This window comes from Rhincodon typus, chromosome 37 (assembly GCF_021869965.1).
Source record: "Rhincodon typus isolate 14 chromosome 37, sRhiTyp1.1, whole genome shotgun sequence".
NCBI classification, from domain to species: Eukaryota; Metazoa; Chordata; class Chondrichthyes; order Orectolobiformes; family Rhincodontidae; genus Rhincodon; species Rhincodon typus.
In genome coordinates, this window is record NC_063368.1 from 7,793,249 (window position 1) to 7,820,563 (window position 27,315).

The 27,315-nt window shown below is 38.5% G+C and overlaps 1 protein-coding gene across 2 annotated transcripts in view; it reads left to right on the plus strand.

The window, feature by feature from the left end:
- Window positions 1–24,696, plus strand: part of LOC109916227 (activating transcription factor 7-interacting protein 1-like) — a 104,838-nt gene extending 80,142 nt beyond the window's left edge. The window contains exons 11-15 of one of the 2 annotated variants that reach the window (XM_048617310.1): window positions 11,581–11,659; window positions 13,723–13,944; window positions 14,827–15,045; window positions 19,655–19,761; window positions 21,487–24,696. In XM_048617310.1, the coding sequence (XP_048473267.1) occupies window positions 11,581–11,659; window positions 13,723–13,944; window positions 14,827–15,045; window positions 19,655–19,761; window positions 21,487–21,903 (1,044 nt within the window). In that variant the 3' untranslated portion in view covers window positions 21,904–24,696. Of the gene's footprint in view, window positions 1–11,580; window positions 11,660–13,722; window positions 13,945–14,826; window positions 15,046–19,651; window positions 19,762–21,486 lie in introns of both variants that reach the window. The other variant, XM_048617309.1, reaches the window with a different exon arrangement.
- Window positions 24,697–27,315: the final 2,619 nt, after the last annotated feature.

Sequence of the window (27,315 nt, forward strand, 5' to 3'; positions counted from 1 at the left end):
GAAACCATATTGGACATGAGATGTTAACTCTGTTTTTATCTCTACACGCATGCTGCCAAGTTGGCTGAATTTCTCCCAGTAAATCTGTCTTTACTTCAGATCTTCAGCTTTCACAATACTTTGCCTTTAACTAATTGAACACAGAGAGACAAATGTAATACGCAGGGATTTTAGATTCTTTCCAAAAATGGTGCTCTGAAAATGGTTTCCCGACCTGAGTGCTTTTTGTTTAATTAATTTTTTAATATGGAGATATTGACATGGCCTCTTTGCCCTGAGAGAATGGTGGTACTGCACTTCTTTGTACAACTGAATGGCTTGGTAACTGGTTATGTCAAACATGTAATTTGAGACTGAAGCCTGAAGATAGAGGATGGCAAATCTACTTCTCTAAGGGAAATTGACCTATTGGTGTGTTTTTTTTTGATAATCCAGAACATCCCCTGACAACTCTGTTTCATTTTTGTAGCTTGCCATGATGGGCTTTGAACTTTTTGAGCTTGAGGTTGCTAGATAGTCCCATAGCCAGTGCTGTACTCCAATACATTTCCATTAATTAGAGATTACACTCGCTCCAAGATGCTTCCATTGTGCTCTGGAGTTTTCAGTACTAGACTGCATGGAGGTCCTTTCTTTCAGGGATGAAATTGCTTAGCTATGCTAGTTATTGTTGATTTAATTAAATCTAGGCCAAAAACAGAAACCAATATGTTACTCTGGTCAGGCAGCATCTGTGAATTGTTTACTCCCAATCCCCTAGCCCCTCCCTATCTTCATTTAACCAACGTTTTCCTAGATACCATCAGTTCTAAGGAAGGGTCAGTGGATCTGAAACTTTAACTCTGTTTCTTCACAGATGCTGCCAGACCTGCTGAGCTTTTCCAGCAACTTCTGTTTTTGTAGTATCTGTGGAGTGTAGACGTGTTAACTTTTCCAGAATGGGCCCAGCTCAAATGTATTTTCTAAATTTTGGGCATTGTGTATAATGTTAGTAGAGTAATGAGGAATTGCTATGTGCAAATGTTTGCTACATTGACAATACCTAGGTAGTAGCAAACCATGGAGTTAATCCACATGGTTAGTTAATCATTTTTACTGGTTGATGACAAGTAGTTTGTACACTCAGCTCTAGTCCTAAATGCAGGTTTAGAATTTTCATGCGTTCTAAAATCTGGGAAATGCTACTTCAGTCACGAAAAACTCAAAACATGATCAGATTTTTGGAGTTAATGACAAAAAGTGACTTCCTTTTGTAATTTTGTTCTAACCACTCAATGTTTTAGTGATTTGTTGCCAGCTTTTATTTTAGTAAGTGAACTCAGAACAAATTATATATGTGCTATAATATGTTTACCACAAAATAATAATGAATAAGAAGGTGTATATCAGCAAATAATTGCTTAGCCAGTAGAACCTTATCACTGCTTTATGTAATATCTTGTGCAATACACTTTCAGTACAGTGAGCACATAAATGTTTACACCCTCTCCTGAACTGTGGCTAATTATGGGTGCTCAAGGAGAACTATTGACCTGAGCAGGACATCAGGGCCTTAAGACTTAGTTAACAGGAAACTCATTGCAATGATGACCAATACAATCTTGTACATATTAAGTAAATGTAGGTTCTAAGTAAACTTTATTTTTGTTTGGTGTGTTCCAATAATAATCGAGAGCAAACAACTGCATATTATAAATTTGAGTCTTGAAACTCTCATAATAAAGTTTAATGCAGTGGTATGCAAACTTTCACAAAGAGCATCCTGCACAGGTCAATATCCTTGTACTGTAGCATTACATACTTGTTATCCCAAAGTATGTTACTGTTAAACAATTTTTTTTAAACATAAGCTGAGCCAAGTTCATTTTTTAAAAATTGTCAAAAGTCAAATCTGTTACACCACCAGGGTGTGAAAAGTCCCCACGATAGGAAACATGGTTCTTTTACAATTTTCCTTCTAAATAAGCAGTCTTGGATTGTACCAGATCTTTCTAATTATTTTTGTAAAGTTAAGCTGAATCCTCCTTCAACAAAACCTTCACTAAACAGTATTAGTCTGACTCTAATGTGCTCAGTAGTTTGCAGAGTATTATGTAAGTATTACGTTTAAGCAGTCCTTAACTGACGGACTTGTGGCTCCGAAAATGTTGCATAAAACCCTGTTTTGAATATCTGCACATTCTTTCATTCATTCATGTTGCTGTCTGACAAAGCAGTTGGGAAGAAGGTCCCAAATTCTTGCTCTTGCCACTGTTTGTTTGGACCTGACTTCATGTCCAAAAACTGTAGTTTAAGACTGCATAATAGATACTGTTTTTGGGGATGAAACTGGAGAGCAATTAGTATTTTCCACCCTTGGGCTTATATTCCCAGAGACCACATCCATCCCAAAAAGATTTCAATTGATTTCGATACCAAATTTGATGAGTAGGATTTCATTTTCACTCTGTCACTGGACTTCTACGGTCTTCTGTGCCCAAAAGGAAGAAGTTAATGCCCAATATTCAATATCTGTACCATTTTTATGATTGAGTTTTGACTTGGATAATGGGAAACACAATGTTGTAAATAATATACACCTTTGGTTCATTATTGCTATTATATAACGCCTAGGAGCATCTGTTGTACTTCTGTTGTTATCTATATTCCTTTCATGATAATTTTCTCACAATCTGTGGTGTATTTGGCAATGAACTGGGCAAGAACTGCTGAATATTTGTGATGTGTTGCCTAGTTATTTCTAATCTACCACAGTTCAATGTATTTTTAAAAATTCTTTGTAAGTTTGAATGATACCATCATTGATTAACACCAATTTGGGGTTATGGAGCTAGAATACTGGCAGTGGCCAGTTTAGAAAGAGTGTGGCTTAATTGTAAACTTTTTCTTTGTGTAATGTTTTGTAATGAACTCAACAGGTGGCGATTTGTTTTTAAAATGAACATGAAGGAACATTATCCTGAATAATGCATGGATTCTTATCATTCAGATTTTGCACGTGTGGCCATGGCGTTATATAATATGTTACTCTTACTGTTGTGTTTAGTCTTTTGTAAATACAAATATGAGCTGACGAATTGACTGTGTATGAAAGCTGCAAAGAAGTTACGAGTGTTTTGTAGTGAACTGAGCTGCAACATAATAGATTCTTTACAGTGAAACTGACTTTAAAACAAAATGTGCACCTTTCTGAACAGATGAGTCCTCAAATCTGGAAGACTGTCAGTGTTTAATAATCTCCCTCCTTGCTTGTCTGTAATTAATGTGACAGTTGTAATCTGCTAATTAACATCAAATGTTTTGTGACAGAATTAGGGAATGGAATAAAAGTGCAAGGCTTTTATTTATTTGGTTGATCAGTGTTGTGCGATTCTTGTTAAACACTGAGGCCTTGTGCTTAATCTTCTTCACTGGTCCAAAAAAAACTTTTAAAATACTTGATAATTTTCAGCCTAAACTGAAGACACTAGCCAATGGTGTGTGATTGTGTAACTACCTACTGTGGAACTGGGGGCTAACTTGGCTACAAGTGACTTTTTGATCAGTATTCATTCCTTCAGTCTGTTGAAGAGTTTACTGTATATTTTGGTTTTCCTGTGAATGCTGTGTTCTGTGTTCCTCCTTGTGCTTCAGTCAGCTCCAGTGCCTTCTATTGTGTGCATAGTACTCATTGAGAGAATGTGCTTCTGTGGGGCCATTTACCCAGAATCATTAGAGATCTCCACTTTCCTGCCAAAAGTAGCTTCCAATATCTTCAGTATCTTCTAAATAGCAAATTTATTCAAAAGTTTTTCACATTTGGTTAATATGGTACAATAAAAAGTTGAAAACTGTGATATAAACACCATTGTGGGTTGTCTGACCAGTGGGATTAAGTAACATTGTCATGTTCCTGTAAGTGGCCCCAGTGAGAGAGCTGCCAAGTTTGTTTAGCGGTTTCCCCTCAATTCTCATGCAGTGTAGACTCTGAATTGTTGCATTTTAGAGTTCTAATATTGTTTATATTTATCTTATCACTTGCACTTCAATCTGCTTTGACCTCAATTTCGTTCCATCCTCGGCTAGTTATACTGTGTGCAGCCATCACTTTCTGCTTTAATCTTCTCTGTCCCAGTGCACTCTGTCTCCAGCGTTATTGAGCAAACTAATCATTTCTTGTGTCACTATCGGCCGCTTTGTCACTGTTTCAGTGTGAGAGCTGCATAATTGAGATAAACTAAGCCTCAGACTGTGGTGTGTGTATGATTAGATATGTTGCTTTACACTGACATGCTCCAAGTTATTCTGCATCCTCTCTGCATAGATTGTAATCCATCATACATTGTGGGCCCAGGGTGCTGAGGCATGTGTACTGCATTGTTCAGCTGTTACTTCTTTAATTTAGTGACCAGATACCCCTAATCAGTGTAAATCTAGTCAACATTGTAGCCTCATTGAAATTTTAAATGGAATAGCAGAATATCTTTGGTCAAATAAATGAAGTTGTAACACTTTGTGGATTTTTAAACTACTTTATTTTGAACATGATTAATTGCTGTGAGTGTTGGTTCCAGGTGTGCTTAATGCTAAAGTCCTATTTGCATTGAATGGGAGGGCTTTTCTGGCAGTGGTAGTGTCCCTAGCTCTGATCCAGGAGGCCTGAGTTCAAGCCCCATCCACTCTAGAGATGCGTAATAACATCTCTGAACAGGTCGGTTAGGAAAATACAAGCAAAAACAAGTTGCTACAAAAACTCAACAGATCTGGCACCATCTGTGGCGAGAAATCAGAGTTAGCATTTTGTGTCCAGTGAGCCGCCTTCAGATTAGGAAAATATCTTGCAGTGAATGGTGAAAACCTGAAGTCCCTTCTAATGACTTAGTAACGTCCTCCCCTTCTTTACCAGTCATCTTCTCTTCTATTTTATTTTCTCTGCTGAAGATGCTGTATTGTTGTGGAATGTGCTTTAACATGTGCAAGTGGTTTGCTGATAGTCCCCTCCACTGGTAAGAATTTCTGAAATTCCAGATCTCATTGCACCTTGATCCTATCGTCGTCACTGTCTGCGAACAAAATTTTTTTTCCTGTAAGATTGTGAATGGTGATTTGGCAAATTTGGATAGCTACTTCACTCAGCCCCTGACCCCAGCTGAGAACCACAAAGACAAGTTATAGCACCGCTTCCCTGAGATTCTCTTAAAGCACAGCTCATCTACGCTTGAACCTGTGGAAACTCTTAAATAATGCTTTTGTTGTATCACTGTCAATCATTCCAGAATCACAGAGTGATGCAAACAAAGTTGCCATTTAGCCCATCATGCCTGTGCCCTCTTTGAAAGAATTGGTTGTATTTTTCTGCACTTTTCCACAACCTGGAATTCTTTTCCTTTTTTAAGTATTTATCCAGTTAGTTGTTTAAATTACTCCAGTTTCCTTCCTTCACTTTTTTCAGAAATTGTATTTCAGACTGCAACTTGCTGCATCTTGGAGGAAACGAAATCTCATCCTTCTGCTGCTTTTGCCAATTTTGACAATCTCTGGTTGTTTATCCATCTCGCGTTGGAAAATACTTTTTCATTACTTTATCACAAGAGTGGACAGTTTCTGACTACAGTGTTGACTGATTTGCATCTTTAAACCTGTTTCATTGTACTCTGAATTTTCAATCCACTTCATTTTCCCCTGAAACTAGAAGCTGCAGTTACTCTTCTTGGCCCTCTTCTCCCTATATTTCTATCCCCTTACACTTTAAAACAGCTGAGGTTAAGGAATGGGAGAATTACAAGGTACATTACTGGATGGAACCAGACAGCACCACAGTTTCTTCTCAAAGCACTTCCTGGTGTCGTCAAAGCTCCTACTTGTAGTAATGCTATTTAAAGTCCAGCTGTGTAAGTGGATTCCAAGCATAAATGCACATCCCAGCAATATGCAGGATCACATGTTGAAGTTTGAACAAACTGTCTACTAATTGTAGTTGGTTTTGTATCCTCTTGTATAACAACGAGCTGCCATATAATTGTGCAGTTCAGCTTCTCTTGCTGACAGAATTTGCAAAGAAGATTAGTTTTCTTTTAACAAGCAAATTATACAATTGTACTTCTGAAGTGGGTAAGAAATTATAGGGTTATGATGAGTGCTGGTTACTGATTCCTGATTTCCCAGGACCTGATAACATCACAAACAGTTGGTTAAAACTGGATGAGTCCTCCAAAACAGGATCTGATCCCAAACTAACTTAGTTTTTTGAAGTACTGTTAATACAGTAGCACCATTGCCATTATCCTAGCATCAGCCAGCGATCAGACAAAAGGGTTGCAATTAGTCTGTTTGAAAAATGTACATCTAATACAAGCATATGCACAATAATGCAGGTGGTGTACTTTCTTCATGTGAAATCATAGAAAGTTTACAACGCCTTTGTTAGAGATACAAAACCTTGCTGGATATTTTTATTCTGCAGTACAAAACTGATGAATGTATTGTTAATTTTAAAGTTCTGTGACCATTACACTGAATCTTTGTTTAAAATTAGATGTTCTAGACTAAAAGCAAGGCACACCTGAGCAGAATACACTGCTTTGCACTGTGTAACATTCCTGTCCCTATAAAATATTGCAACATCTGATTTATTGTAATTGAATGTACGAAAGACACGTTGGTCACTTTTAAAAATGTAAATTAAGCACCTTTTTGCACTTGCATATAATATTAACTGCCAATGATGTTACCAAATTCAAGAAAAGTGATTATAAGCAATAATGGACCGTAAGTTTCAACCTTAGTGGGTCAGTTCCTTTTTTCAACTAGCTAAGAGAGATCTACTTTCAATATAGTTTGTGTCCATGCCACTGTGGAAATATTATAGTTTTGGACCACGTGCATGAATGCTTCCAAAAGAAAATACAAAAAGGCTATATTAAATATTTGCAAGTGGTATTAAAGCTAACGGAGGGTTTTATAAAGATATTGAGTTGGAGAGCAATATGGAAGAATGTGGGTTTATTTTTTTAAAAAGTTGCAGTAAGGTTGATAATAGATAAGAAGATGGCATGCTTGTTAAATGAATATTTTGTATCAGTTTTCATGCTGAGGGAAGAGGGCAAAATATCTGCAATAGAAGGGGACCGCAGCATAAGTTTAAGGCAAGGAATTAGAGCTTTTAAAAAAAAAATGAAGTAATGGAGTAAACAAATTGAAGGTGTATGTTTTCTGAACCTGGCTTCCTGGTGTACTAAAGTAATCAAAAATTTCAGACATGTTAGTCATAAATGTTTTCAAGCTCCCTGGATTTGGGAGACGTCTTCAGATTGGAAAAGTAGAAGCTTTCTGTCAAGTCGGGTGAGAAACCAGCAAATGTACAGGCCTGTCACTCTAATGCAGGAAAATAACTGAAAATTTATTGGAGAAGGAGTCATTGATCATTTGCACAATTATCACCAAGTAGTTGTACAAAAGTAAGCTGATCAGAAGAAGGCTAAAACTAGAGGTTATATGCATTAATGAATCCAATAGGATCTTCAGAATTTTCTTCAATTAAAGTGGTAATGAGGAGTTCACCATCATGTCAATAGCATGGCAAGCTATTTGAATAAAGAAGGGATATGCAGACCAAGTTAGGTTAAGTAAGTGGAAGGAGGCTCATGTGGAGCATAAGCAGCAGCATGGACTGGTTGGCCAGTTTTTTTGTGCTGGAGACTTGATTAAAGGATGAATCCTATCTGCATAAACTAATTGAATTCTTTGGGATCGCTAATAAGGTGGATAAGGAAATATCTATTGATGTTCTGTATGTGAACTTCCAGAGGCAGCTGATAAGGGTCCATGTGAGATTTGAATAGGAATGAGTGTGAGGAAAAGGTGATAACCTTGTAGCATAGGTCGTTTATTATTTAGGAGATAGGGCCTGGAGTATAGAAATAAAAGGCAATGCTTTAGAAGAATGGGAGTGTACCCCAGATAATTCATACTAGCTTCTCAAATTTTCACAAAATACATCAGTGATTTGGATAAAAGAATGAAATTGCATATCCAATTTTGGAGATGACGTTGTATTGAGGCACGTTAAAGTGAGTAGATAGGAGCAGAAAGGCATGTAATTTTAAGTTAGTAGGTAAAACCAGGGTCTGTAGAGTTCAAAGTGGGATGTGGGGCCAGTTTTGAAATGAGGGTTAACCGAATTTTCTTCTAAAATGGCAAGTGTGTGGAAATGTTGGAGAAGCAAAGGGGTTTGGGGTGTCTGCGAGCATGATCACTTAAAAATTAACATGTTGGTACAAAATGTAATCAAAATCAAATGCTCACTGGGGATCAGCCTCGCTGATCTGTTCTACTTGCAATTTATATACCTTGGGATCAGTGAGACTTTGTTTTGGGCATTGTTTTTATAATTCTGCTTTCACAAATCAGGGGTGCAGATTTGCTGCTGGACTCTTAAACACATTATATATTCTGAAATTTTTATCCTGTTCTGGAAATGTAGTTTGGATGAATTTTATGGAAGCTGTGATGTCGGGAGCAGAGGGAAACCATTCAAGTTTTCTTAACCTTCTACACCAAATGAACTTTAGTTTGGTTCAGTTGTATGGCGAACAAACAACAAAGGCACCAATTCCAGAATCATAGAAAATAGAAGCAGGAGTAAACCATTCAGCCCTTTGAGTCGGATTCGCCATTCAGTGTGATCATGGCTGATCGTCCAACTCAGTACCCAATTCTCCCCATGCTCTATATTGGACACCTTGAAAACATGTAATGTTTTGGCCTCAACTGCTTTCTGCAGCAAAGAATTCTAAAGGCTCATCATTCTTTGGATGAAGAAATTTCTCCTTATTTCTGTCTTAAATGGCCTACCCCATATCCTTAAATTGTGACTCCCGGTTCTGGATTCCCTGGTCGGTGGAAACTTCCTGCATTGGTCGCATTTAGTTATCCTTAATGAACTGTTTTTAAGCAATCTGTATTTCCAGTCTTGGCCATTGAAAGGTTAAGCCTGCACTTAAATGCAAGATGAGAAAGCAAGAGAAGTAGTGTCTGGATTTTTAAAAAAAAGGGATCTGAAGGACACCACTAAACCTCCCCAATCCTGCAACCTTAAGCATGTTAAAAGCAAGTACAAGGGGTCAACTTGCAACTGAAGGGCAAGTACAAAAGCACTTTTTTGTGCTGCATATTAGCACTCTAATCCATCTGTCAGAAATGGTAGCCTGTTCTGCAACATACACAAATCTACAAACTCAATGCATATGTAGTAAATATGCAAAAGTCTATTACTAATGGTAATGTGTGTGTTGGTGTAGGAAAAGCATAAATGCTGCAGTCAGGATTTTGTCTTGAAAACTTTGCTTCCCATCAATTTATATTTGTTATTTCTCTTGATTTTTTTTTCATTTCTTTTGGTGATCTCAACAGACCTAACCTGAGGAAGAAGTTATAATTGCCTGACTCCATACAGTGCCTAGCTGGAAGTTAGCTGGAGAACTTGTCAAAGGTTTCCAGTGCCAAATTAGCCTGTTACTGTAATATGAAAAATAAAGAAATGTTGCACTACTAGTTTTTTTGACTATGTTGCTCAGACATGGTTTTGTTCCTTTTACAATTAACTTTATTTCTATGAAATCGCTATCAAATGAAATAAATTAGAGCAATTGTCTAACACTTCAGTACATTCCTAGAAAGCCCATTTTTTGGATGCTTTGTTAAATATCTGTTGTTCCCCTGACTGTCAGCTATGTGACCAGAGGTTACTGTAACCTTAATCTTCTAATAAAACCAACATCATGAAGATGACCAGTAATCTATTATTACAAGACAGGCCATGGATCAGGGAATTTGCTGTTGCTGATTGCCATGGATCAGGGAATTTGCTGTTGCTGATTGCCATGGATCAGGGAATTTGCTGTTGCTGATTCCATTCCCAAACAATTGTATGTGCATCAAAGTAAATTCCCCTGTGTGACCTTATTTTTTTCTGTGGCTATTCTGCTGAACTCATTGAGGACACCTTAAGAGAATGGGAGAACTCCCTGCAGAATCCATCTCATGATGTGTGCATAGTTCAGTGTTGTTTATTCCCTATTTGCTCAGTTTATCTCTATTGATTCTCTTTTCTCCTTTTCAGAGTTTTTTCACGCTTTCAACTTCTGTACAACTTTTATCGTATATGGGTAGTGCCTTTTCACACACAAATCATCCAAATCACTTAGCAGGGACAATATTATTTGACATCAAGCCATTTTAGAGATTAAGAGAAGGGTTTTAAGGAGTGTTTTAAAGAGAAGGAGTTTAGGGAAGGAATTCTACAGGTTAAGCCTCAGACAGAGTTTTTCTTCCAATGATGGAGTTATGAAAATTGATGATGCACAGAAGGCCAAAATTGAAGTTCAAGGATCAGAGAGTTGTGGAGGGGTTTGGTGTTGTAGGGCTATAGGACAAGGGTGGTGGGTAGAGAGAATGAGGCCTTGGAGGGATTTGAAAATCTAAGCAATTACAGAGCACTCACTGTTTTGTGATGAATTGGGAAAGTCCAGGTTCAAATCCCACGTGTCCCATCAGTCTGCCATAATACGCCTGAATAGGTTAATCACATCCGTATGGGAACAAAGTTTTGGATGACCTTGCATTTACAGATGGTGCAAGAGAGCATTGGAGTTGTCCGGAGTATACAAAACATGGATGAAGTTTCAGACAATGGCTTTTGTCTTTTCAAGTGTTTAATGAGTAGGAATTTCTGCTTGTCCAATACTGTATGTTGAACAAACATTTCTTACCAAGAGAGGTATTGGAGGAGATGGAAGGGCTGCAGTGTAAGGTAGAACTGAGTATCACCACGATAGAGAGTCTGGGAATCAATCTAACCCCGAATATTAAAGCAAGCACATCTGGTGTTTCTATCAGTTGGTTTAAAAAAAATAATTACAATGTGCCCCTCCTCCTTCTGTTCCATGTAGAGGCTCGTGCATGCACCAATGCTGCCATTTAGATCAATTAGATTTGAGAGGCTGCTGTAGCTATATGCAGGCCTTATTTGGTTGTGATTCAGTTTTGAATTCTAACTAGCATATCTGCCACAAGTCTTTGCTTGAGTTTTCCGTGACACTTCTGATCTGCTGCTCATGGGATTGCTGGAGTTCTGACCTCCATCAACAAGATATTTGGGTTGGGGTTGCCTCTGACGTGCCTTGATTATAAATACTGGAGCTGCAGAAAACATTGGGAGTTCCAGTTCTAGGGACGCTAACAAACAGGAAAATAGTTCTATTCCCACAGCTATAAATTTGCACCAGTGTTTGGTTTAATCCTTAGTCATGCTTTAATCACCATCTCATTAACAATGGACAGGTAAGACTTGTAGAATTCTAGGCATTCACAGCTGTGTGAGTGTTTTATTTCATGATTTGATGCAATGTTAATTAGTGTTGAAGTGTATGGAAGAATGAAACAATCACTGAACTGGACTTCTAAAATGAACTAGTAGAAGATGAAAAGCAATAATACAATTCATACCAGTCAGAGGTCTGTATGTAGTGATGTGACCACATGTTAATGTAGCCCATCATGACCAGAGGAATGCCATCGCAAAACAGCAGTTTTTTCTTTCAGAGTGCAAAGACAGGAGGAAGTGACATGGGAGCTGTCATTGACCTGACGGGTGATGATGAAGATGATGTGTCTGCACAAGGTATGGATCCTTGCAATGTTCCTCCATCAACTTACTATATTTAGCATGTGATGTAACATTACTTGAGAGTCAAATCTGCAAGCCTCATCTTTAATTGATACATCTTCTTGGTTAACTTGCTAAGCTGCTTATCTGGTTATGGTGTAAATACTTGTTAAAGGAAGGAATAAATATTTGTCTCCTCTTTGGATGGATTACCTTCTCTTTATAGTTATATTATTCATTCATGCTTTCAGTAGAGATTGTCATGGTGTTGCATTTTAGCTGTACTCTGGTTCTCTGTTCAACCACTAACTTCAGTTCAGCATTCTAGAGGAGCTTTAGTGCTTAAGAATTACATTTTTTTCAAGAGTGTATGTCAAGAGGTAGAATTAAGAAATAGAAATGGATTTAACATCTAGTTGATTTGTGTATAAGCGCCCTAGTAGCAGTTACGTAATGGTAGATTACATAAATTCTGAGATTAGACAAATGTGCAACAAAGAGATCTTAACTTCCATACAGATTATGGCAAGCAGACTAGCACATACCAGAAGGTGGTGAATTTGTTGAATCTGGCTGGGATAGTATGCAGAACAATATGCCATAGAGTCAACAAAGGAAGAAGCTGTATTGGATTTGGTAACGAACATTGCTGATAGCCTAGACCAATCTCTTGTTGGAAGTTAGTAAGGTTTACAATTTAAAGTTCTATTGACTATACATATTGAAGATTTTCAGCTGATCAGCAAGAACTAATTTGGATGACAAATATGAAATGCCATTTTTTGAAAAACTGATCAAATTAATGGACAGGAGAAAGTCTATTGGTGTTATTTATGTGAACTTCCAAAAGACTCATAAAGTCTATCATATGAGACTTTTAGCTTAAGTTGAAGCTCATGGAATTGAAGGAAAGCTATTGACCTAGTTAGAAAATTGGCTGGTGATAGAACACTGAGGAAAGATAATGGGCAGATATTCTACTTGGAAGGAAGTGTTTTATTGCAAGTGTGTGTTGGGCCTACAACACCACTTCTGGGGGATAGAAAGCCATATATCCAAATTTAATGATGAGACAAAAATGGGTAGCATTATAATTAGTATAGTTGGAAGTGTAAAAGACTTACTGACATAGTAAAGGAATTGGCAAAACTGAGGTATAGACAAGTTCAAAAGTAATATACTTTATGAATGCTGAAAAGTGGAAAATAGTGAAGGTTCTACAGGAGCTCCTAATATTGTTTCTGCACCTGTTCATTACATTTCAATGATCAATCAAGAAGGCTAATGGGCTGCTGGCTTTTATATCTGGAGATGTGGAACACAAGCTAGTAGAAGTTATGCTCTAACTTTTTTGCAAAAGCCTGGCTACCATACCTATTGTACTGTGAATTGCTCCATGTTAATAACCTTGGAGAGAGTGCAGTATCCATTTACAGAATGAGATCTGGACTCCACATTGCGACAAAAGATTATGCAATACCTGAGTTGTATGCCCCGGATTTTAGACAGACGAAATATTCGGGAGACAGGATAGTTGGAGACAAACATGTCATGCTGGTTGGTCACTGTCGGACTGGGATGGAGACCATAATCTGAAAATTGCACCCAGTTCTTTATGGAATAAAATTACAAAATACTTAGACACTTGCAAGGTGGCAGAATTTTGGGATGCTCTTCCACAAATAGCAATGGATGCATGATCAAATGTTAATTTTAAGTCTAAGATTTTTTAGTTATCCAAAGGTATACAGAAGTATAGACTAATTAATCGTGATTTAATTGGATGGTGACAGGTTTTAGATGCTAAGTGACTTCCAACTTTCCTTTAGTTTCCAAATGTCTTCTAATAAACGTTCATCAGATTGAATGAAGGAGAGAACACATTATATCAATAAGAATCTTTGAGTTCAATGGGAGATCTGAAATGATACATTAGGATAATTTACAGAAGGCAGCCTTAAATGAAATTTCAGCTTGGATGTTGAAAACATAAGATTCTCTTATTTTTACAACGTTTTTAAATTAATTTGCGCAAAAGCCTCTGTTTGGAATGGTTGGTAATCTATTTCTTTGTGCAGATGCCAGGAAACATAATCAGGCTGCTAACCAAGGAACAACAGGAACAACTCCACTTCAGACATCTCCACCCACTGTCCAGCCACAGATCAGACCTCCTGCAACTTCCCAGGGAGTTCCACCACAGCAGACTTCAGTGCAGTCCCATTTGCCAACACCACAGAGCAGCCTAGGCACCACTGGGTTGACAGTACAGACCACCAGTGTGCAAAGTGTGTCTGCAGGTAGAGTACAAACGGGTACTGGAATCAGTATTAATTATCACAATTTCTAATCATGCCCAGCTTCAGTGGTAAGATTGAGAAGGGCTGGGAATCTGGTTTGGTAATAGTTGCACTTGTGAAACTTGTTATTGGCCATAATTTAAACTGATGCTTAGGTAGAGGACTGAGGGAGGCCTGCAAGATCAAATGTTGCATCTTTAGGATGAGATGTTAAACAGCACTGGTGGACACAAAAGATCTCATGGAAGTATTTGAAGAGTACAGAAGGTTTCTTCACTTTCCTGGTCAATATTTATCCCTTAACTAACATCACTAAGCAGATTATCTAGTCATTACTATTTGCAAGAGTTCACCACACAAAAATTGGTTGTTGTGATTCCTACATCACAAGTGACTGCGTTTCAAAAGTATGTTGACTGTAAAATGGTTTGGGATGTATGAAGTTGGGAAAGATGCATTAGAAATACAAACTTTTTTCCTTAACCTTAATGAAGTGAAGGAAGTAGATGGCTCTATTATACAGACATTATCAGCATTTTCAGTATCTTGCATTTACACACTATGAAAAAGTTGACTCTTATTTGATTACATGGTGCATCTAAAAGCATTGCACTTGGTGTCTTAGCATGTTTGTGCTAGCACTGTTTTTAGAATATTGTTATCAAAAGTGGTATCACACTACTGTTCATGGAAGGTCACTGTGCGCAAACTGTCTTGTTTTTCCTATGTTTCTGCTACTATATAGACTCCAAAGCACTTGATTGGCTTTAAAGCATTTAAGGATGTTCTGGGGTTGTGAAAGATGGGGTTTGGCTTTACAAATCAGCTCCTATTAAAAGGTAGAGCAATCATGGGAAAATCCTCAATGTGTTCTCTTTAAAGGGCAAACAAGTGCTAATGTACTTCAGCACCAACGTCCTCAGATGCCTCCACCGACATCACAGGCCCCTGCGAGACCACCACTTCCAACTCTCCAAAGAGGAAGCTCGAACCCCACAGTTTTCACATCTCCTCCTCCATACCAAAGTCACAATCCAGTGCGGGCTGTCACAACGCAGAGCCAGGCAATGCGACAGCCCAGTCCTCAGCCACCTGTTAGTGGTAAGGAAACTCCTCGTGTTTCATTTTCTTTCTTTTTGTTTACTGTAAGGAGAAGTCTCAGTCTCAAAGATCATCCCCAATTTTTGTTTTTCATTATCTTCTTATTTCCCAAGAATAGTCAATGTTTATTTAAACAAGCTAGTAAATGGCTTGTAGCCATTCCACACTGTCAGTAGTTGAGAGTTTACTTTATTAACCAAATTGGTTATATCGGAAGCAAGAATTCTGAAACAACATTTGAAGAGCCAGCTTGTGATGGAACCTGTAATAGTATTTTGATGTCATAGCAAGGTTGAGCAGGAATTATGGATGTGGCAATGTACAGCACTAAATATTAACAGGAAAGCATTGCCAAGAATCACCAATGGCAGTAAATCTGGTTTGTGGACTGGAAGTGCATGCCATATTCCAGATAATTCATGAGGTGCCAATGTCTTTCCTGCCCAGAGACAAGCCATGTTGGCTTTCCTCCACTCCAATGATGATTCCAACATGGCAGAGACTTTTCATCTGGCAAACAGCTTTTATGAAGTCATGAGCAGTTGGAAGCTTATCCAGAATGCCTTATTCATACTGTCACCTGGAGAGGGTAAAAATTCATGGCAATTGGTTTTATTCCATTTTGAAAATTAATTTCCTGACCAGTCAGCCAAGAGGTGTGCCACTTGGACTGGATTGAAAACCAGATCTAAGAATTAAATGGGCTGTCTTCTAAAGTAGAATTATAAAATGGTTATATTAGCCCTTCAGTCTCGATTGCCTACCACGTAGTTTCCCAACTTGAGCTGTTTATCTCAGACCAAAAATCCAGCCCACTGTTTCAGTTGTGACTGAGACAGTGATTCATACAGGTTCACCGTAATTCCTTTGCTTTTATGCTTCATGCCTCTGTTAGTAAAACACCAGATCCCATGTGCCTTTTTAACTACTTTTCTGAATATGTCTGTGTTCCTTCAACCATCCACTTTAGAATTGTATCGTTTAGTTTCACTGACTTTTCAGGTTTTTCCTGCCAAAATGTACAAATTTATATTCATCTAGAGTAAATTCCATCTGCTATATATTTGTCCATTTGGAGTCTGTCCTCTTGAAGTGGATCACCACAACATGTCCAAGATTTGTTATTGTAAATTTTTAAATTTTCGCCCAAGTCGGAGTTATCACGTGTATATACATACAGAAAAAGTTTTTTGGTCCTTGTAACAACCTCTGGAAACCCCAAAGTATGTCTTCCTTCAGCCAACTTTGCATCCATACTGACTCTGTCTTTCTGACTCTGTGGACGTTAATATTTGCTGTCATGCCTATTATGTGGCACCAAGACCTTTTATTGAAGTCCATGTACAGTTTACCAACTGTATTTCCCTCTCCAAAACTCTGTTACTTTATCAAAAAACTCATCAAATTTGTTTCAACACTTCTTTTGCCTTTAACAAATGCGCGCTGGTATTACTAAATAAATCCATCCTTGTCTAAGTGACTGCTGATTTTGTTTCATAGAGTCCTACAGCACGGAGACAGGCCCTTCAGCCCAAAAGGGTCCATGCTGCCCAAAATGTGCATCCACGCTAACCCCATTTCCCTGCACTTGCCCCATATCCTTTAAACCTTTCCTATCCATGTATTCATCCAACCGCCTTTTAAATGTTGTTAACGTACCTGCCTCAACCACTTCCACTGACAGTTCATCCCATATGCGTACCACCCTCTGTGTTTTTTAAAAAAAAGTTGCCCCTTGGGTTCCCATTTATTCTTGCCCCTCTTACCTTAAACCGATGCTCTCTAGCCGTCGATTCCGCAACCCTGGGAAAAAGACTGAGTGCATTCACCCTATCCATGCTTCTCCATGATCTTGTACACGTCTATAAGATCCCCCCCCAGTCTCGTACAATCTAAAGAAGAAAGTCCTAGCTTATTGAACCTCTCCCTATAACTCAGTCCCTTGAGTCCTGGCAACATCCTTGTAAATGTGCACTCTTTCCCATTTAATAACATCCTTCCTATAGCAAGGTGACCAAAACTGAATACAACATTCCAAGTGTGGCCTCACCAACGTCCTGTACAACTGCAGCATAACTTCCAACTTCTGTACTCCGTGCCCAGCCTGAGAAAGGCCAGTGTGCCAAAAGCCTTCTTCACTGCCCTGTCTACCTGTGACTCCACTTTTGGAGAACTGTGCTCCTGAACTCCAAGGTCCCTCTGTTTCACTGCACTTCTTAAGATCCTACCATTCACCATGAAACTCCTACCTTGATTTGCCTTTCCAAAATGCAACACCTGTTATCTATATTAAACTCCATTTGCCATTTCTCTGCCCACTTCCCCAGCTGATCAAGATCCTGCTGCAACTTCTGATAACATTCCTCGCTGTCCACGATACCGCCTATTTTAGTGTCATCCGCAAACTTACTAATCGTCCCTTGTGCATTCTCATCCAAATCATCAATATAGATAACAAACAGTAATGGGCCTGGCACAGACCCATGAGGCATACCACTAGTCATAGGCATCCAGCCCAACAAGCATCCTTCTACTATTACTCTCTGCTTCCTACCATCAAGCCAATTGTGTATCCAGTTTGTCAGCTCTTCCTGGATTCCATGCGATCTAATCTTCCAGAGCAGCCTACCATGTGGAACCTTATCAAAGGCCTTACTGAAATCCCTATAGACTACGTCTACTGCCCTGCCCTCATCAACCTTCCTGGTCACTTCGTCAAAGAACTCAAACAAATTTGTGAAGCATGATATTCTGCGCACAAAGCCATGTGACTACTCCTAATCAAACCTTGTCTTTTCAAATGCATGTATATTTTATCTCTCAGAATCTTCTCAAGTAACTTACCTACCACAGATGTTAAGCTTACTGGTCTGTAATTCCCAGATTTTTCTTTGCAGCCCTTGAAAAAGGGCACAACATTCACTGCCCTCCGGTCTTCCGGGACCTCACCCATGGCTAGCAATGATGCAAATATATCATCCAGAGACCCCACAATTTCTTTTGTAGCCTCTTTCAGGGTTCTTGGATATATCTGATCAGGATCAGGAGATTTATCCACCTTCATAGATTCTGATACTTCCAACACCACGTCTACTGTGATATACTGTCCCCAAGATAATGCCACTAACTTCCCAAGTCATATCTTTCTCCGCAGTAAAAACAGAGGAGAAATATTCATTGAGGGCAAACAGGGGAGAAATATTCATTTTGGCTGCTGCGGTTGCTTGCATTTCAGTGTCCACAGCAACTAATACTCTTGTCACTCAGCTGTTGGAGAGAGCATGGTGACACAGTGGTTAGCAGAGTGGAGTGGCACGACGGCTCACTGCTGCCCCTCAGCACCAGGAATGCGAGTTCGATTCCACCCTTGGGCGACTGTCTGTGTAGAGTTTGCACTTTCTCCCCGTGTCTACATGGGTTTTCTTCGGGTGCTCTGTTTTCCTCCCACAACCTGCATATCTTTGGACTATGTGGATTGGCCATGGGAAATGCAGGGAAAGGGTAGGGGTTGGGTCTGAGTGGGATGCTCTTCAGAGTGTTGGTGTGGACTTGGGCTGAATGGCCTGCTTCCACACCTTTAGCGATTCTAAGATTAATGAGCATTTGACCAAATATCTAGGAAAAAAATCAGCAATAAAAACAATGCATTTTGCAAGTTGTCATATTTGAGAAAAGTTCCCTTTATGCTTTGTCATAACAGTATATCTTTGTGAACATTAATCTGCCTTTATAATACTCCACCTTGTAAATTCAAGTGAAGAGGGAGCAAAGGTATGAGAGAGACAGTGGATCTGAGAATCGGCAACAATACCTTCAACTAAGCATTTCATCTGAATTTTCATCTTTACTAGGAGATTGCATGTCACCTAACTCACCCTTAGAAATAGGAAGGGGAGCAAATAATCTGATCTTTTAAATCTGCATTGTCATTTTACAAAATAGTAGCTGATATTCAACACAAAAGTATAGGTCAGGCCATATGGACCAGTTGGGATTTTATTATTTGACGTTTTTGTAAGTTTATGTGAACTGTTGGATTTTGAGAAGAGCAACAGACCCTCGTTAGTGGTCTCTTACAGTTATGCTATTCTGTGCATTTCTGTAACCATCAGGTATATAAATTCTCAGTTATGTATTAGAACCAGAATGTAAGGAATCTTATCAGCGACATTTACTTTTTGATAGGTTATGTAGGTATTTTGTTATTTTGATGAACAGGGACCTGGAAACCAGCATCTAGTATCCTGGACTGGGGAAAGTCTCCGCTGTATTACTTTCACAGCTCTAATGCTAAATCCATCATAATCATCTGTTCCTTGGAATATTATTGCAGTGCGTATAGTGTATTTATTGATTAGATGAGAACTTACTGCAGTCTTTACCTTGCCTAATCTTCAGTGCTGGCCAAAGTAATTCTTTAGGTGTTTATTTTCAAAGACCATAACAAAATATGCTCCAAATTTAAATTCCTCTGCAGTAGAAAAGCCTCTTTATGATGCCTAGATAGTCATTGTCGTAGTCCCTCACCCTGCTTCCTCCCGCTCCCCAACCCAATGTTGAATGATGGTATGTGCTATATTCCAAAATAATGTTGCTTTTTATGCAGCAGGTATGTCAGTCAGGCTGCCTCAAACATCTTACATTGTGAACAATGTAATCTCTATTCCTGTGATGCCAAATATGCCTCAGTTCACAGTCCATCACCGGCCTTCACAGGTAAGGATTTCTAAGTATTGGTATTCAGGCATAGGAACCAACTATCTAATAATTGAGGGTTAGCCACGATCAGGATTGTGGATTGGGCCATTTAGCACCTATATCTGAAGAGAAACAGTAAATTCAGTTTTCTGTTACTCTGCAAAAAAAAAAAATCCCTTTCGACCAAGAACATCGTAATCTTGTAAATCATTGAGCCCTGGTTCACGTTCATCACAAATTTTAGCAATAATGTGGATGATACATAGCATAAACTTCTGAAACTGAGATGACCTACATTGACCAGAAGGCAAGGTACATTGGAGAAAAATAGAAATCTGCTTTCATTTATATTTTCTCATTACGATCCTCTTTGAACACCCACTCCATGCTAAACGGGCAGACCTGCACAATTGATATCTCCACATGGCAACAAAAACTTGAATGTGAACCAGTCAAGAAAGAAGTGACGAGTGAGGCTAGTCACATTCCTACGTGGTTTAGGAATGAATTCTGGAATCACTACACACATCCCAGCTACTTCTGTAGCCTTGTGAATGGTGTTGACTTGTGTACAGGTGATGTACCTTCCCTTTCCCCTATATACAGTTATTAAACTGTCCCTGACCTGCCATGCTGAAGTTAACTTTCTTAATCAGAGTTGTTCCATTTCAGATGGAGAACAAGATATGTTCTCTTAACTACATAATAAAGCTTTCACAACTGCTAGGATAACCAGCTGTCAAGTAGGTGTTTTGGTCAGAAACCCAACTACTTTAGGCTTTCTGTTGTTTACTTGTACCATTTGCTACCTCAAATCATGATGCAAACATTTTCTCCTACCTTTTAAGTTAAATTTTTTAACAGTACTCGTAAGTAATTTGGTCAAGCTGTCAACATAAGATACTATAATGAATGCAAACACCATAACCTTGGTCACAAAATTTGAGACAACGGAAACAGAGGGAATCTCAATTTCCATGTCCAATTTTATCTGAAAAATGTAAGCCCTTCCATGATTTCTCTTCTGCTCAACTCCATTGACAGTAAAACTTTCTCATGGGTAGACTCACTGCAATTGTTAATTTCCATTTGAGTTCACTTTCTTCAGGCCATTCTCTGTTTGGGTGTTACTTTTAGATTGTTACCAAGTGAGTTATTTTATTTTTTACCAGATCATCTCTAAATCTCCTCAACTCAAAGAATACAGCCAGGTTTATTCAACCTGTCCTCCTATTTTAACTTTCTTAATTCCTGTTATAATTCTGTTAAATCTGTACCATAACCACTCCAAGGCCTGTATATCCATCCTGAGATGCATTGGTCTGAATTGAATAGTATACTTTAGGTGAGGTCTAATCAAGTTGAAACATCATTTCTTCTGTAGCTCCTATTGGGATTTGCCATTGGGGAATAATTCTGCTGGATTCTGCTTTTTATTAATTGTGTGAATTTTGCATTGAACTTGTAGAACTGTAACCGACTATTTCTTTCCCACTGATCTACGCCAGCATTTATATTCCATACCAGTCTCTTTCAACTCCACCTCTTCACAACCTAAAGTTTATTTCTTTCGTTCTTTCTTTGTCTGTCTTCCTGCTCTCACTCTCGCGTTCTCTTTACTAATGGAGCTTCTTTAGATACTCCAGAATACTGTTTTCAAATGTTGCATATTGCAGACAGCACAGGATGGGGTTTCCCAGTCATCTGAGATTAGAAATTACTTTCTTATCTGTTTTGATGTAGGATCCACCTCGACCTATCCATCCAGCACCACTCCCCGAGGCCCAAGTGCCACAGCGGTTACCTCCAGAAGCTGCTAATACCTCACCGCCCCAGAAACCCCACCTAAAGCTAGCCCGTGTCCAGAGTCAAAATGGAATCGTCCTGTCCTGGAGTGTCCTTGAAGTGGACCGATCTTGTGCACTTGTGGACAGTTACCATCTCTATGCCTACCATGAAGATCCTGCTACTACAACTCCTTCCCAGTGGAAGAAGATTGGAGAAGTAAAGGCACTGCCACTTCCCATGGCCTGCACCCTTACTCAGTTTGTATCTGGAAGCAAGTACTACTTTGCAGTCCGAGCAAAAGACATTTATGGACGATATGGGGCTTTCTGTGATCCACAGTCGACTGATGTGATGTCGACTCAGAGTAATTAATTCAACAAGAAAAAACAAAGACAAAGAACCACAAGGCCCAAAATGATATTTTTTCATTTCTTTTCTTACATCATGCATGACTTGTTGTAGTTTTTCTATAGATGTCTGATCCTCTTGGTATCTGTGTACACTACACTGCTATACACAAGGGAGTCATAGTATAAATTAGGCAACGCTGATTTGCAGCATAGCAAGAACAGGACATCGCACCAAGGGTGCTGTATTACTGCTGCCAGAAAGAAGTTGCTTCTTTTGTCACCATAGACCCAATTTGACTGGGACACAACGTGATAGAGTGACTGATGAAGCAGCAGCAACAAGTGACATTTTCTTTATTCTCTGGTCAGCCATTGGTTTGGGTTTTAAAGAAAAACATTCCCAAATGTGACGTGTGATGCAGACCATTAACATGATCATTCATACATGTATTATCTTATTGTTTTTTTTAATTATTTTCACTGCGACTTTAGCTATCATTTCAGACAGCAGTGAAAATTGATCAGCAGTGACCATAGGAAAGTGAGTTTTATTGCATTGCCTGAAATACTAAAATAAATGCGACTTGCAATGGACTGCATACTTGATTATTAAGAGGTGTTATAATCAACCATGAGCCTCACTGAAGAAATCAGACACGCCTCGTTCATCATTCGTATCCAGTAAGATCATTGAAACTGCAAGTTTTTAAAATGAGATGGCTTTTCTGTGTTGTGGGGGTGGGAGATGAATAAAAGCAAATTGTATGATTTTTTTTTTTCTTTGCCAAAAGCCTTTGTTAAATGTGTTATCAGAGTAATCTGTGCACTCCAGAGACAGATAAAATTCTCAAAATATATTTTTAATCAGTGTGAAAGAAGTACTTGGTGGTGTAGTCACTGGACAGTGAGTCTGACACTTTGAGAGAGCCCTTTCATCAGTACCACTTTTCTGGTCTAATGAATATTTTTTAAATATATATATATATATAAATATATATGTGTGTGTCTTTGTAAATTTCAGACCTGCTCTCCCTTTAAAGCCACTATGTTGTACATATTCTTGCTTGCCAGCAACAAATTTTCATGCCTAACTTGATGTAATCAGAAAGCACAAGTTAAATCTCCAGTCACATAGTCCGCACGTCAAGGTGAGTCGGTGTTTTGGGAGCATGCAGCTGAACCTGTTTCTCCTCTGAGGCATTGCACCAGGTCAGCCAGCATGAAGAGAAAATGATGCTTCAACAATCTGCAAATTGTTCGCACGCTATCTTCTCCCCACTTGGTTACTTCCTTCAGCCATTTTGGACAAGCAACATTGGGCATATCATAGACCTGTTTTTGGGCTTGCACAGTGACAGCCAGCACTATTAATGTAACTTCACTGTTGAAAACCATTCTAAGCATCCCAGCTGGCTATCTGGCATTACACAGACCATGGTAAAGTGACAAAGCAAGCCCAACTTGCTTTGTGTAAATTATACGTACTGTGTTGTATGGTGACAATTTTGGCATACTGTCTGCTCCTGTTGCCTTGGGCACTGAGGGATCGTGACTCATCAAGTAAATCATTCTCAGTACAGTATCTAACGAAGTCTCTGCATTTTTTTCATAGAACTGTTGTAAATCAAATCATTTATGAATAAAATGAAATATTTCTTAACTCAGTGATTTCAATTAAGATGCAACTGATAATGTGAGCAACATTGTGTCCTCTTCAGGAAGAATTCCCTGAGCACACTCCCCACGTAACTTAAAAATTACATACATTCTAATCGATGATGTTTTTAAGCTGTTTTGACTAACCTGAACCCAGAGATCTGTTCTTTGAGAAATCCCTAGAAAAAAATTCAAAATGGCAAACTTTCCATCAACTATTTTGACACTATCCATAATACAGGAACAAACCTAATTCTGTGCACAAATCTTAATTTCTGTTGAAGGCTGTACTGGTAACATTTTGGCCAAATATTAGTGCAGTGTAACAAGACATTGCTCCAGGCTGCTGCTTTATCCCGCTGTCATTTACAGCCAGAATATTTTCATCAGTATTTGTATGCCCTTTGGCTGAATTCAAAACAGGTAGTTTTAGAATATTCACCATCGTTGGAGATAACAGTGCAAGTTTTACTTTGCAGTATGGTGATCAAAGAAGGGGAAATGAGTAGAGCCTTGTGGTACATTAGGGGAAAGAGGGAAGTCTTCTTAGCAGCTGGCAAAAAGATTGCACCAGCTGGGGTACAAAGTGACTGCCTGAAAGAGCACTGCCTGTCACCAGGTGCATGGATGCCGTGTTGCATGGTATCTGTCGGGATACAGCACTCTGGACCTTGGGGAAATAAATGATGCTACTCATTGTAGACCAAATGTATATTGCACTGCATGTTATGGGAAAGGGATTCAAGTACCTGCCAACTCGTGCAATAGTGGGAACTGATGCTCCTTTCTCTCTTTATTAGAAGAAGCAAATTTTAACTCACTGCAATTTCCATTTATTCAATTGTGAAGGCTTCTAGCCACAGGGTACAAAGATAAATTCTGATAAACCTATTTGTAATAAATACTAAGCAATCTCTCTCCCAGGGAGGGATTAAACACTGAAATGCTGGAACATGTTGAATGTAATTAAGTATTGCCTTTTTTAATTGCTTTTTTTATTTGTTAAAAGTAGTATACTGTCAATTGCAAGTTAAATGTGCTGATGTTGTATTTCAGAAATGTGACGTCATCCTGTGTTGCCCTGCAAACTACTTTTAAGTGATATTTTGTCACTAAACCTGAAGTTTATAGTTTGAAAATAAAGAACCTATCAATTTTATCTTGTGTATAACTAAAATTGACTTGGAATTTAGTTTTCTATAATCCATCCTTCTCTCAACTACCCACCACCACTACCAAAAAAACCTTGCCTCAATGTATTTGGTTTGTCACAATTCTCTGCTGATAATACGTACAGAAATCTTGCATGTTAAAAAGGCTACTAAGTGGAAATCCTGGTTGTCACATGGAAGGATGCAGCTTTAAATACTAGTTTCAGCTGAGTTATCTGATTGTCAACCAGGCGGATGTGGATCAAGACTGACCTTGGCAAGTGAGGAAATAAGTTGGTATACCTGATGGGCATCCAGTAACACCTGCTGGGCATCCAGTAACACCTGCTGGTCAATGCATATCTGTGGATGTTGTACGAGGGCAGTATTGGGCTGGTCTGTGGGTTTCCTCCAGGCTACAGCCAAATAGCTTGCTGTATGTTCACTGTCTGGGCCTGCCGTTGAAAGAATGGCCATTTTTATACTATCTTTTTTGAGAACTATTTGGCCAAGGAATTTTATTTGTCGCTTGGGGGAAATGTAGACAAATTTATTCAACCAACTCCTTTAGAAGTTCTCCAAGCTCTGGGACCTTTACGGACTAGATTTGTGTTATTAGTCATCTTATTTGGATATTTTGAATATCAAAAAGTTCCTACAATTAAGCTGCTGGAAGTTGTAGTCATCAAACTTGCAAAACTGCAGATCCCTGTTTGAATGTCATGTTTCACAATTTAAATGTACATTTTATGGAAGTAATGGATATTGGAATTTTTTGTTGACAGTATTGAATGTACAATAGCAACCTATTCATTCTAAACAGATTCATTGCTGAATACTTAAATTCCAAATAGAATGTGTACAGGTACTAAATGCACACATATCAATATTAGCAAAGCCTGTCTATAAACACTCAAGTTCTCTTGTTTACAGGGAGCCAGGTTCCTTTGACACTGGAAACTAAAATTAACTAATGCCTTGCAATGTGTGATGCAAAATACTAGGATCGGTGTTTGCCCACCTTCCGCAGCAGTATTCATAGACCAATGTGTTACTCAGTGAGTTGGATGGCATTGGTGTGCATTATCCTTCCTTTGTGACTGAGCTAATTCACTATCCATTGACTTCCTAATGCAACACATTGGTTTGACTAAGTGTTTTGTAAAGTTACCATCTCAGCATTTCAATTTTGAAATGGGAGAAAGATGTTATGTAATGTTAAATTGCTAAATGTTTTTGGCTCAAGGGGTATCAAAACATTTTTGAACATTATGCAACTGGAACATTGAATTTGTTTTATGAAATTTGTGCTCTTCATTTCACTCTTCAATTAATAACCCAAAGCTAGCATTAACTTTTCATGGATGGTGTATTTCAAGCCAGAGGAGCAAAGCTGTGTTTGTGACAAGTTGATAAATAAATGGAGATTTTCTGATAGCCAACCTATTGATTTTAGTAGCATTTAACAGTCCTGTTTCAGTGAAATCACAGACTCCATCATCTCTAAATCTCACCATATTCCAGTGATGTAGTCATCATTTTAATTGAAGGGGGATTACGTGTGCATCCCAGCATCATTAATAAGACTGTTATTAATTATAAACAGTGCTGGAGAAACTCAACTGCCTGGCAGTATCTGTGGAAACAGAAACCGTTAACAATTTGAGTCTAATATTACTTTTGAACTCCAGGCATGTGAAAGCATGGTTTTCTATTTAATGTTATACATTTCATTGCTGTGACACCTATGATTTGGAAAATGTTTGGCACCCCAAGTCTGGTGTGATCAGGGTGGAGGATACTATAGAACTACAAACGTTTTGTTTATTGACCATACTGTAAGTGGTATGTACGTTTCTGCTTCTATTTTATCATATTCAGAACTAAAATTGGCTTATTTTTTTTATTACATGTATTTAAAGCTTCAAAGGATATTAAAATATTCAAGCTTTTGTACTTGCTGATTCTTCGTGTGTAACTGGCTGCTGTTTCCATTTGAGGGACAACCAAAGCAGTTCTTGCACCATGTGCAATTTATAGTAATGTGACTAGTTTAACCAGTACACTAACCAAACCCATTGTTGCAATCTGACCATTCAGTACAAAAATTTGGTGGCCTTCACATTTTAAACACCAATATTTTGAACTATCTAGATGGTAGCAACAGGATTTGCAGCAGCCTGGGTGGAAATTCCAGCAATCTAGGTCCCTATGCCCAAATAACTCAGACCTTGTATTAATCACTGTTGTGTTACTCATTGATTTCCTCTGAATTTTGTGGACTTGAAGAACTATTTTATATATTCTATCATTGGTGGAATAAGTCCTAAATCAGTTAGTTACCATTAAGCAATTTACTAATGTGAGTATAGTAGATTATATATAAAAACCCGAGGTTGAACAATGTTTGCTAAATAGTCCATGAAGACTAATGTCTTGCCAACACCCCTGTATGAGCTATGAGGTACTAATCTGAGGGGAGGGTCAATCTACCAGGGAGAAATCACAGGATTTTTACCCTTGGTTTTGTTCTCAGTCTGTTCATAGTTTTGTAATGTAGTGATGGAAACTGAAGTGAGGTTTGTTTGATTGGCAGATCAGATGATACAAATGAACAAAAGTCATTA